The following is a 12,272-nucleotide window of genomic DNA, read 5'->3' as shown; positions in this document are numbered from 1 at the left end:
CTAGCTTTAAGTATCCATTTAGAGTGTAGACCCCACCCCCACCAAGAAGACGAGAAGAAGAAGAAGAAAAAGTATCCATTTAGACATCAAAAGTACACAGCCTGTCCTAGTTGGCAGTGGCCTAATAGGAGGACTTCACTTTTCGGAATCAACACTGTATATTTAGTTTTTATTTAACACTTGATTGGTCATTCCTTTCCAAATGTAAAGCATCTGCCACAATTGCAATCATTGTGAGTTAACAATGAACTATTAAGTATTAACTCAATATATTCTGAACAATCCCCTTCATAGCTTTCAATTTCAATAGTTTCCAAATAAACAAAATGGAAATATCAGATAGTTCCACAAGAAAATAACATTTTTTAAATGAATCAGATCACCTAAGAGACAGCACAGGGTCACATGGTGGTGAAATGAAACCATATTCTCAACCACTTACAGTCCCCACACCCCACGTTAAAAGGAACTAAAATATAGAACATCATAGAAAAACAGAATTACAAAACTAATACCAAATAGAAAGCTAATGCACAAACAAGAATAAAATGCAATAGCAATCCCTGCAAAATTCAACTTAAACCAAGAAGTCCCAATCCCGATTTAGTTTTTATTGTTCTAGATTCTAATTTCATTCAGATATAGAATGAAATGAAGTTAAATAGCAAAACAGCTAAAAGACCAAAAAGAATATATATGTAACATATATATGGATTCAGAATGCTTCATTGTACAGACAAGGATTCTGAAGTTATAATTGGACCAATTTCAAACTGGATAAGTACGATAACAAAATTTTACATTGATAACTTCTCCTACCGAAGCCTCTACATGTTGGTTTCCCCATCAAGGTGACAGATAATGCTGGTAGATATATAGAATCCCATAAACCAACTCAATCCCATTTTCACGTGCTACTCTATTAAAATAACAATTAAAACTAGCTCAACGTTTGATTGGAACACAAAGTACTAAATACAACAAAAGACAGAAATCAAAAACTCCAAACAACTGACGACCAAAATTATAGATGAATAATGGGCTGAAAAACGAATGATGATGACATGCATATTTCATACTCTTCAATTTCCATGTACCCAGAATCACTTCAGTCACAGTAGGGTTTGATCTTGAACCTGTAAAGAAGCCTCTTCTTTTTCAAGGTGGAGTTGTCAATAGTGAGCAATAATTTTCCCAGATCACTAACTTTAAAGCTATTGGAAACAACAGGTTCATCAGTTGGGGACATCTTTGTGGCCTTCTGTATAATAACTGCATATCCATCTTTAGCATCAGGCTTGAACTCAGCGCTATAGCTAACCTCCCAACCAACCACTCGCAGCTCCCAGACAATAATACATTTCTGCCAAAAAATCAGCAGCTCAGTTCACTAAGATCTTTCTATTTCAGATATTAATGACACAATAGTGTCTACAGTTTAAAGAAGTACAAAATAATCAAAATTGGTGAAATGTAACCATCACAATCGCACCGCACCTCATAAATGGCGATCTCTACAGTTTGCTTGGTGGTCGGCTTAAGAGGAATTTCCGTGACAGGATCAGACATACTGAAATCTGGATTGCAGTCACAGAAATCTACACTTAGGCCTCCATACTGAATTGGCACTTGCTCCGGGGAAATATACCTATTAGAGAAAGAAACACCACATAATGTCATAATTCACAACGCAATAAACAAACCAAAAACAGAAGAGGAAACAAATTTTCAGAATATGAATATCCAATAGCAGAAGTTACTAACTTGAAAAGGATATCAGGAGACCTGGATGGCCCTGCAAACACAAGTTTGCTCTTGGTCCTCTGCGTCATGAATGGACTGATCATGGTATAAAATGCAAGATACCACCAGGGAGCATTGATAAAAACCTATTCATTCACAAGAAGTTGATTTAACAAGCATCGACAAAAGGATGATAATTGAAGGGAACCTAACTAACCTGTTTGGCAACAAACTCGGGGTAGTTATCCTGAAGCAATTGGAGAGCTTGTTTGGTGGCAAGACGAAGCTCCCGTTTGGCAGGGCCAGGGGAATTCTTGAGGTCGTTAACTTGAAAAATGGTATTGATGCCACCGGGAGTGAAGTCAAGCTTCCTAATACTCCTCTCCAAGAACTGAATCCGCCACCGGAGGAAGTTGTTTCTCTTTTCCTCGGTGGAGAAGGTCTTATCATAGAGGTCCTTGTTCTGGAACTCGCCGTAGACGTTGTAGCAGACAGGATGGCCCTCTCTGGAGTGTCCGTGCATGAAGACGACCTTGTCCATGTCATCGCCGAGATCGTCGTCGAGGAGAGCGTCGATGTTGAAGTCCTTTCTCCATCGGAGAGTGTTGTTGATCATGGCGAATGCGTCCTTGACCTTGAAGTCGCGGGCTCTGAGGAACTTGAGGAGGATGACGTCAGTTCTCTCGTCCTTGAGGAGAGGGACTCCCCATATGGAAACGTCCTCCTTAATGGAATCTGCTAGAAGCTTCTTGAACTCTTCAAGGGAAGCTTTCTCGGAATCGGAGAGATCAGAAACCCTATTGCTCTCTTCCTTGAACGATACCCGATTCTGCGGAAGCTTGTCACTGCGCTCTTGCTCTTGAGGAGTGGGATTGGGATTCTGCTCTGCAACTGCAACCACATCCTTTTCCTGTTCCGGTTGGCAAGTGTCAGCTTGGACAGCCTCGGATGCTGACGTGTCTTCTTCTGGTGCTGGTTGTTCAGGTTGAGGGAGTGGCGGGGAAGGTGGGAGGTCTTTGGCGGTGTTATCACGGAGTGGTTCAGCTTCTGTAGCTAAAGCGAGAGCAGGCACATCAGGGTTCGCCGTTTCGCTATGGGTAACGGTAACGGTAACAGGAGGCGGAGGAGGGTTAGAATCGCTGTCAGCCATTTTGGGAGAGCGAGAACGTGCGGGTGTGAAAGCAAAGCGGAGAAAGTAAAGAGAGTGGGAGTAGTGAGTAGGTGTGTTGGGTTTTGAAAAAAGACAAGGGAGAGAGAATCACAAAAGTGAGGGAGTTATTAATTACAGCTCAACCCTGAGTCCAAATCGTGACTCCAAACATGGTTTCAACTTTCAACTTTCAACTCTCTAAAACACAACATTCCGCAGCGGTCAGAATCCTATGCCTAAAAAAAGACCTCTTATTTTTTTACTTACCATTCAATTCATTCATCGAACCACGTTCCTTTTCCTTCTTCCTTCAAGAATTTTCGAGAAAATACTTTACACAACCGTATCTTCAGAGTTTCTCAACAATTCCAGCATCCTTCAAAATTTTTGTTAGGCTACCGGAGTTGATGGGCAAAAGTGAGGAATAATACCGTGACATTAAGCGTTATTTCGTTTATGCGGTAAACGATTAAACGAGATAAATTAATACAGAGTAAATGTCTAAAATGGTCTCTTAAATTTAAATTGGTATTCAATTTAATCTTTGATTTTTTTAAATGACCAAATAAATCTTTTAAATTCAGAAATGTGCGCCTCCATTAATCCCTTCCAGAATTGACGTCTTAATGTTGCTGATGTGGAACGTTAACTGCCATGTGGGCATTCCATTAAACGACGTCGTTGGAGTAGTGGGTGCCCTAAGTCTGTAAAACGATGTCGTTTGAAATAACATCTTCTTCCCCTTTGAATAAACAATGAGTTAATAGTCAATTTCGTCCCCGAAAGTGTGCTCGATCTCCATTTTCATCTCCGAAAGTCAAAATTAATCAAAAACGTCCTCGAAAGATACCCGTGTTAATCACGTTCGTCCTTCCGTCTTCTCGGTTGATGAGATGGCAAACGGCCGCTTACGTGGCACGTTAACTGCCAAGCTGGCCAACGCCAGGGTGTAGAATGTTGTTGCTGACAAGATAAGTTTCGTTTAAGCCATCAAATTAGTCCTTCGAGTTTATAAACCTTAATTTCTTTTCCTTTTTGCCCCTCCATGAGTTCCCTCACAAGCCCCTCAACCTGCTCTCTCTTAACATCACACTCAATCTCCATCCCAATCCCCCATTTTTTGCATGCATAGAAGCTGTTTGTTTGTTGTTCTGCAAAGAAAGGCCAACATGCCATTGGAACTCCCTCACATATGCTCTCCAATGTTGAGTTCCACCCACAATGTGTTAGAAATCCGCCAATTGATGCATGACACAGAACTTTCTCTTGTTGGCACCACCCCAATACCAATCCCCTCTCACATCTTTCAATCACATTCACATATTCATCACTTAATTTTTCATCACCATTATTATTATTATCATGCACAAGATTAGGCCTTATGACCCACAAGAAATGGTACTTGCTATTAACCAAACCCCAAGCAAATTCACTTAGTTGCTTTGGTGTCATAATCACTAAGCTACTAAAGTTCACATACACAACAGAACATCTGTCTCTTTTATCCAACCATTCCAAGTATTTGTTGTCTTCCTTCCACAGATTCAGATCAATCGACTCCAATTGAGTATTTGAGTTTGAGAGCTGTTTGAATAGCATTGATAATGGACCAATGGAGTAGACATTGGAGTATTTGGCTCTGATGGCATCCAAAACCTCTGATTCTAAGTCTTCAAAGGTGTTAAGGATAACCCCTTTGGCATGCATAGCAGTGTTCACTTTTACTATGTTGTAATTGAACATTACATCATAAGGATTAGTAGTCTTAAGAAATGTGGGAAGGTCTTTTAGTCTTGCTCCTTTCATTGCTGGAATCCAATCAACTTTAGTATCAAGATATCCATCAAGCAGATTCTTCTCATCTGAAAAGAATAAATTTTTATTTTATTCTATTAAAAAATTGTATGATACAAATAAAAACTTGTCAAAATATAATACAAGAGAGTACCTTTCAATGGGAAATAACCTCTTTTCCGAATCTCTTCAAAGTTAATGTATCCCAGCATGCCACAGGCACTGGGAGTGAAAAACACAAAGTGAGGGATGTGGAACTCTTGAGCAACTTTCAAAGTGAACCACATAGCACCATCAGAAACTATGCAAGTAACAGGAGGCACATCATCATGGTTTGGAGAAACAAGGCTCGCAATGAGTTTTCTGAAAGAACACAAGCCTTCAACAGAGAATAAGAACATGAAAAACTCTAACTTCAGCTTCCACAGTGCCCAACTTCCATGCCGCCTTCACCCTCCATTCATCATACTCACCTTCAACCTTTATATCAGCTCCTGCATCTTTCTTTGTACCACACACACCCACTACTTCAAATTCATCATCATCAACCCACTTAAAATAATTGCAGTGACTACCCTTCTGCAATTTCATATGGGAGTAAACAAAAAAATCAGAGAACACCCAACAGAGGATAAGAACATGAAAAAGCTTTAACTTCCTTTACCATCACTCACCCGGTACCTTGGACATGCATGGAACAATCTACTCGGATTCTCCGCTGTCCCAGATTCCTTAATCACAGTCTTCAGCCCACAGAAACATGATCCATCATGAGCATTCACCCTCCTCCTTCGCATCGAAACACTGGATCCATGACTGTCGTGCGATGCATGTGACAAACCGCCACCACAACCACCATCTCCTCTCTCCATCCACGCAGCCAGCCAGGGATTACGCCTCCTAGTTACCTCTACTGCCACCGAAAGTGATCACCTCGAAGTATTTATCATTCGTTTTGGGATTAGGGTTTATAAACTCGAAGGACTAATTTGATGGCTTAAACGAAACTTATCTTGTCAGCAACAACATCCTACACCCTGGCGTTGGCCAGCTTGGCAGTTAACGTGCCACGTAAGCGGCCGTTTGCCATCTCATCAACCGAGAAGACGGAAGGACGAACGTGATCAACACGGGTATCTTTCGAGGACGTTTTTGATTAATTTTGACTTTCGGGGATGAAAATGGAGATCGAGGACACTTTCGGGGACGAAATTGACTATTAACTCAATAAACAATTGTTGTTGGTCCCCCCTTCCACTTCAACGTTTTCCACCAAAACTTCAAAAAAGCTTTCTCTTCTCCTACGTCCGTTCATTCTTCCATACTTCCCACTCAACGTTTCCTCGCCGAGGATCATCCTTAGAATCTGTTCTCTCCGGTCAATGAAGAAGTTATCGATGAAGCATCACCTTCGTACACTGCCGACGGGGAGAGGTAACAGTTCAACTTGATCATTCTCTTCCATTTTTTGTATTTCACTGAGGGTTCTTGATACTTATGTGTGAATGCGTTGTTGTATATGTAAGAGAGTGGTTTAGAATGTTGTGGTTGTTGATGGCGCAAATGTTAGGGTTTAGGGTTTCTAATATGAGACTTGTAACCACATAAATCATAGTCTGGTTTAAGTTATAGTCAATAGGAAGTAAATATATGCATTCTTATTACAAATATAGTTTGATTTCTAGTTCTTTGCAATATGGCTGTTTTGCGACAAAATGAATAATCCTGTCTGTTTTGTGCATTGTGCTGTAAACTTCAGATGCCTGATCAATTGAAACTTGTTTTTCACCATGGTGGAGCATTTGAGACAGATCTTGGGAGAAATTTTATCTACACTTCTGACTTGTATGATGAATGGGTTTTTGGAGTTGATGAAGACTATCTTGACGTGTTTGCGGTAACATGTTATTATAGAGAATTGGGGTATGATAAGGCTGAAGCATGTTGGTATCTAGAGCCTAAACATGTGTTGGAATTTGGTCTTAGGAGATTGAAAGTGGACCAGGACCTTGTTAGTATGATCAAGCACTGCCATGAGAATAACAACGTCATCCACATCTATTTTGAGCACGGAACTTCGATTCCTGAGATAATTGATGTAATGGATTTGTCTGAGGAGGATCATGCTATAGGCCAGAAGGTCGGAATGGAAGGCATGGAAGAAGATAGAGTAGAAGGTGTTGAATCTGTGAAGAAAACTAGCACAATATTAAGTTAACTTGAAGAACCAGTTACCTTTATCCCAGTTGAACTGAAATCCACTGCACCAAGTCCACTGTCCCCTACCCACTGCCCCTCAAGCCACTGCCCCCCACCCCACTGTGACACAACCCGTTGCTCCCAAGGCCATTCCCCCCCCCCCCCCCAACCCACTGCCTCCCAGCCCAGTGTGACACAGCCCGTTCCTCCCAAGTCCATTGCCCCCCATCCCACTGCCTCCCAGCCCACTCCCTCGAAGCCTAGTCCACGAAAATCAACTGCCCTCAATTTTAATGGTCACAAATCATGTTCACAGGTGAAATCCCCTAAATCTCTATCCCAACCAAATCCCATTACATCCAAACCCGTATCTCAGAAAGTTTGCTCTCAACCCACTCCCTCAACCAAGAATGCACAAATAAAAAAAAACAGCGCATCAAAGAAACAATCCAAGCCTATTAACTTTAAATTCAACACGTCTACTAGAATGCCTAGAAGGTATATCACAAGATCATAAGGCTGGAGAAAACAAGCAAGCAAGGAGCCAATTCACTTGAATGTTGATAGCTCATCTGATTCTTATGAGTCTGTAGAGGACAGTTTATACAGGCCACACATGCCACTTGACTCTCTGGACTCAAGCAGTGACAACAATGATGATGTTGGCCCTACCAGCGAAAGGAGAAAAAGGAAGACTGCCAGTGACAATGACAAATGCAAGAAAAATGTTATTAATGATGAAGATACTTCTCATCCCCCATCAATGGATGCATCTGATTATGAGAAGGAGGTAGATGATGATGAGAATAAAGAAAACTTGCAATGTATGTAACGTATATTATAATTAATGTGCATATGTATTGATTTTATTCTATTTCTGTTGGTGATGTAATGCATGAATCTGTATGGCAGTGTCTTTTTCTGATGATAGCTGGAAATCTGATGAACTGAAGACTCCACCAGACTCTGAAGATGAAGCAGACCCAGCTGCGAATCCCATCTTCAATGATACTGCCAAGTTTGGATACGTGAGATTAGAGCTAGGTATGGAGTTCACCACTAGGGATGCTTTTAAGAAAGGGGTTAGAAATTATACATTGCAAGAGGGTAGGGGTGTAAGGTACAAGAAAAATGATACTACTAGATGTAGGGTGGTATGCAAGAATGAAGATTGTCCTTGGATGGTGTTTTGTTCTTATAGCAAACCGAATGGATGTTGGCAGATTAAGACCTTTAATGATGATCATACATGTGAGAGAACTTTCAAGAATAGATGTGCAACTAGGTCTTGGGTAACTGATGTACTTGTTAAGAAGGTTAGGAAGCTCCCAACTTTTTAGACACTGTGAGGTGTTTAATTACTTTAAAGCAAAAATTGGAATACAACTGTCTAGGACTACAATTACAAGAGCTTTGGGTGATGCAAGGAAAATAGTGAGGGGTGATGAAGCTGCAGAATATGCTAAACTCAGAGATTATGCAGAGGAGCTGTTGAGATCTAATTCGGGTTCAACTGTCAAGTTAGGTGTTAGTCCAATGCCTAACGGAGAAGGTGTCTTCGAAAAGTTTTATGTGTGTTTGCATGGATGCAAGAAAGGTTTTGTGGGTGGCTGCAGACCCTTGATAGGACTTGATGGGGCTTTTTTGAAGACCTATTATGGAGGATGGATGCTGTGTGCCATGGGTCAGGACGCGAACAATCATGTGTACCCAATTGCATGGGCAATTGTTCATATTGAGAACAAAGACAACTGGAAGTGGTTCTTGGAGCTCTTGCATGAAGACATTGGAGATCAGACAAAGCATGGTTGGTGCTTCATCTCTGACATGCAGAAGGTAACCTATATGCTTCAATTAGAGGCACGATAAATAATTTTAAGGACCATTTTGGATTAATGAACAAAATTCGAAGGACTATTTTGGATTTTTAATGCAATCAACTTCATTTATACTATTGTTATTCTAATTGCAAAATTTAAGAATCCTTAAGCGCATTAGTTCAAAATAGACCCTATTTTTCAATTTATTATTATATATCTGGTAAAATCAAGAATCTGTTATTTGCTCAGGTTTTTAGGTGACTACTTTGTTATCTTGTAGGGTTTAATCCCAGCATTTCGTGAAGTTATGCCAGGTGCGCATCACTGTTCTGTGCGTGGCACCTTTGGCAAAACTTTCAGAAACAATGGAAGGACTCACACTTGAAGAGTTTGCTTTGGAAGTGTGTTAGAGCAATGACTGTCCAGGAATTCAACGGACATATGCAGTCTATAAAGAGGGTGAATGAGAAGGCGTGGGCATATTTAGACAAGTTTCCTAGGCAGGCATGGACCAGGGCTCACTACAAAGACTTTCCAAAGGTTGACAATGTCTGCAACAACATGTGTGAGGTGTTCAACGCTGCCACCAAACCATACAGATGTAAGCCCGACTTGACTTTACTGGAGGAGGTTAGGAGGTATGCCATGACTAGTATGGCAAGGAAGAAACTGAAACTCTCTAGCCATGTGGGACACTTACCTCCGATTCAACAAAGTAGACTTGCAAAGAAAAGGCATTACAGCAGGTATTATACACCAATGTGGTCTGGAGATGCGGCTGAAGTGATGTTTGAAGTGCATGGTGAATCACATAATGTGGTGGTTGATTTGGGAAACCAAATATGTAGCTGCAGGTCTTGGCAGTTATCGGGTAAGTACTATTTTGTTTGATTGTTTTTATTTTTTTGTGTAATTACACCGTAGTATACCTATCAACACACTTAGTTACTCAAACTTATTATGTGCTAGGGTTACCTTGTCGTCATGCAATAGTTGCGATTTCAGTTATGAATGGTAGACCCGAGAATTATGTCCCTGCATGGCTAACAATGGGCTCATACAACAAGACTTATGAATACCATATCAACCCGGTAAGAGGCCAACAGTTGTGGAAAACATCAGAATACCTCCATTGCTTACCACTTGTAAGGAGCAAACCCCGTGGCAGGCCATCACATTATGCAAGAAAAAAAGATGCACATGAGGCACCTGTTCGGGGGAGCCAAGAGTGCACAGCAACAAAATTGAAGAAAAAATATGGCAAATTCACATGCGGGACATGTGAAGATGTTGGTCACACAACAAGGAGTTGTAGAACAGCAAAGAAACAAAAGGCTGATGAGCTAGCAGTTGCTGCAAAGGCTGCTGAAGATGCTGCAAATAAGGGTGACACTGATTCTAAAGGTAACAAAGGTGAGGTTGTTACTGAAGAATGTGAGGTTGGTGCTGAAGGAGGACAAATTGATACTCAAACAGAAGTTGCTGCTGAAGGGGGTCTAGGAGCTGAACAAGAACCTACAACTAAGGTAGTAATAGTATTAAAAACATTAATCAAAATTAGAGCTTGAGTTAATAAATCTGGAAACAAACAAATCCATATAATGACACTTGTATTGTTGTTATTGATATCATAGGCTGTAAAGACTACAAAGAATGCAAATAAAGGGTATCTGAGAACTAAATGTGAGAGACGCATAGACAAACTCCCTGTCAAGAGGACAACTTCATCCACTGCTGCGGCTGCTCCACATCCGACTGAGATTTCAAGAGAGACTATTCAGGGAGCTAGTGCAGCAACCTCTGAAAAACTGGCCTCCTTCTTGAAATTTGTTCCAACTCCAGGATTCAACCCACCAAGAAAAAATGTCTAACTAGCACAAAGTGTGGTGGCTTTTTGAGTTCATGTTGTTGTAGCTGAATGTTATGGTTAAACAATACTGTCTTTTTGTAATGTAACATTTGAAACTTGTATGCATGGCTTTTGAATGTTGTTATGGCCTATGATGTTTTGGGTTGTGATAGTATGTTATACACAATGTGCTTTAGCACAAACAACACTTGTTCCATGTTCCGAAATTAGTTATGTTAAATTAATGAAGTTTTTGGTTTAGTTCATGTTGTGATTTATCTCTTTCTGGTTTAGTTGAACACAATTTTAGCAGAATAAGTGCAGCATCAAGAGTTGAACTCATGTCAAATTAGTGTTTCATTTCATTTCATTCCATCTTCATCAAGACATTACATACCACTTAAGAAATTTAAAATTTCATAACATAATCATCATTTATTGAATATAAACCCCAACAAACTAAAACCTAAACACACACCAAAAGTAACTACAAAAGCCAGCAGCTCCATTGTCATCATCTTCACGGTCTTAATATCACTCTCCAAGCTTGTCATCCTCCAACTTAACTCATGCAAAACTTCTAGTGGAATGGGTGCTGCAGAAACTTGTTCTTCACATCCATCAGCTCAGCAAAAAAAATTACAGTGAATTCCATACTGCAAAGTAAAAAATGCAGGTGAATCCAAACTCAAACTCAAACCATCTTAACATTTTCTTCACAGCCATAACCTTACCTCATAATTCGAACAACCATAAAATGGTCTACCAGGATTTTCTGCCATTGTTGAGTGCTTCATCACCGTTCGAAGCCCGCAATTACAGAAAACAGCGTTCTTACCTCCCCTATTTTGCATTCCTTTGTTGCCATAAGGTCTGCCTGCAGAGTTGTTCCTACTTGAGCTACTTTGGCTTTTCTCGCCACCACCCATCATCACTCACACAGATAAGAAATCAATTTGGGTTTTACGGCGAAGAAGAGAGGTCGAACAGAAGAGAAGGAGAGTCAGAGAAGAGAAGGAGAGTCGAAGAACAGAAGATCGTAGCATACAGTTTGAAGAAGAGAAGAAAATTAGGGTTTAATAATTGAAATGGACTAATTTGGGTAATATTAGGCAATTCCAGATACCAATTTGAAACAAATTCAACCTTGGCACACATCAGCATACAGCTGGAATGCCCACATGGCAGTTAACGTTCCACATCAGCAATGTTAAGACGGCAATTCTGGGAGGGACTAACGGAGACGCACGTTTCTGAATTTAATGGATTTATTTGATCATTTAAAAAAATCAAGGACTAAATTGAATACCGATTTGAATTTAAGGGACCATTTTGGGCATTTACTCAATTAATATAAGAGTAATATTTTAAAGAATTAATTACTCTGTTAGTCTCTATAGTTTTGCGAAATTTTCAATTAGGTCTCTATACTTTTTTTCTTTTTAATTAGGTCCCTGCGCCAATTTTTTTTTCAATTAAGTCCCTCTTAATAGTAATTGGTTTAATTATATAGGGATCCAATTAAAAAATAAAAAATTAGTGCAGAGACCCAAATAAAAGAAAAAAAATATAGAGACCCAATTAAAAATAAAATTTGGTGCAAGGATTCAATTAAAAGGAAAAAAAGTATAAGGACCTAATTGAAAATTTCGCAAAACTATAGGGACCAACAGAGTAATTAATAAGTTCCCAAAGATTTGGCGGTCCGATAGATTTC

At 40.0% G+C, this 12,272-nt stretch overlaps 2 protein-coding genes across 2 annotated transcripts; both read right to left on the bottom strand.

Annotated features, from left to right (window-relative positions):
• Nucleotides 1-679: 679 nt before the first annotated feature.
• Nucleotides 680-3,306, bottom strand: LOC112737425 (patellin-3). Its single transcript, XM_025787330.2, has 4 exons — nt 1,961-3,306; nt 1,765-1,889; nt 1,498-1,648; nt 680-1,363 (listed from the first exon to the last, which is right to left on the bottom strand). The coding sequence occupies exons 1-4, from the start codon at nt 2,891-2,893 to the stop codon at nt 1,109-1,111; spliced, it is 1,464 nt and encodes a 487-aa protein (XP_025643115.1). The 5' UTR covers nt 2,894-3,306; the 3' UTR covers nt 680-1,108.
• Nucleotides 3,307-3,883: 577 nt separating this feature from the next.
• LOC112732747 (7-deoxyloganetin glucosyltransferase-like) lies at nt 3,884-5,559 on the bottom strand. Its single transcript, XM_025781512.1, has 4 exons — nt 5,362-5,559; nt 5,161-5,266; nt 4,842-5,066; nt 3,884-4,755 (listed from the first exon to the last, which is right to left on the bottom strand). The coding sequence occupies exons 1-4, from the start codon at nt 5,557-5,559 to the stop codon at nt 3,884-3,886; spliced, it is 1,401 nt and encodes a 466-aa protein (XP_025637297.1).
• Nucleotides 5,560-12,272: the final 6,713 nt, after the last annotated feature.

The sequence above is a fragment of the Arachis hypogaea genome, chromosome 13 (assembly GCF_003086295.3).
Source record: "Arachis hypogaea cultivar Tifrunner chromosome 13, arahy.Tifrunner.gnm2.J5K5, whole genome shotgun sequence".
NCBI lineage: Eukaryota > Viridiplantae > Streptophyta > Magnoliopsida > Fabales > Fabaceae > Arachis > Arachis hypogaea.
The sequence above is the reverse complement of the archived record's forward strand: the minus strand, read 5'-3'. Positions and strand labels throughout refer to the sequence as shown.

Excerpts from the sequence above, each read along its gene's own strand:
- LOC112732747 (XM_025781512.1), bottom strand. The coding sequence starts at position 5,559 with ATGGAGAGAGGAGATGGTGGTTGTGGTGGCGGTTTGTCACATGCATCG. Across the intron at positions 5,067-5,160 it reads AGCTGATATAAAGGTTGAAG|GCTTGTGTTCTTTCAGAAAA; the intron begins GTGAGTATGATG and ends TCTCTGTTGAAG. Across the intron at positions 4,756-4,841 it reads AGGTTATTTCCCATTGAAAG|ATGAGAAGAATCTGCTTGAT; the intron begins GTACTCTCTTGT and ends TATTCTTTTCAG.
- LOC112737425 (XM_025787330.2), bottom strand. The coding sequence starts at position 2,893 with ATGGCTGACAGCGATTCTAACCCTCCTCCGCCTCCTGTTACCGTTACC. Across the intron at positions 1,890-1,960 it reads CCGAGTTTGTTGCCAAACAG|GTTTTTATCAATGCTCCCTG; the intron begins GTTAGTTAGGTT and ends GTGAATGAATAG. Across the intron at positions 1,649-1,764 it reads TCTCCTGATATCCTTTTCAA|GTATATTTCCCCGGAGCAAG; the intron begins GTTAGTAACTTC and ends TTTCTCTAATAG.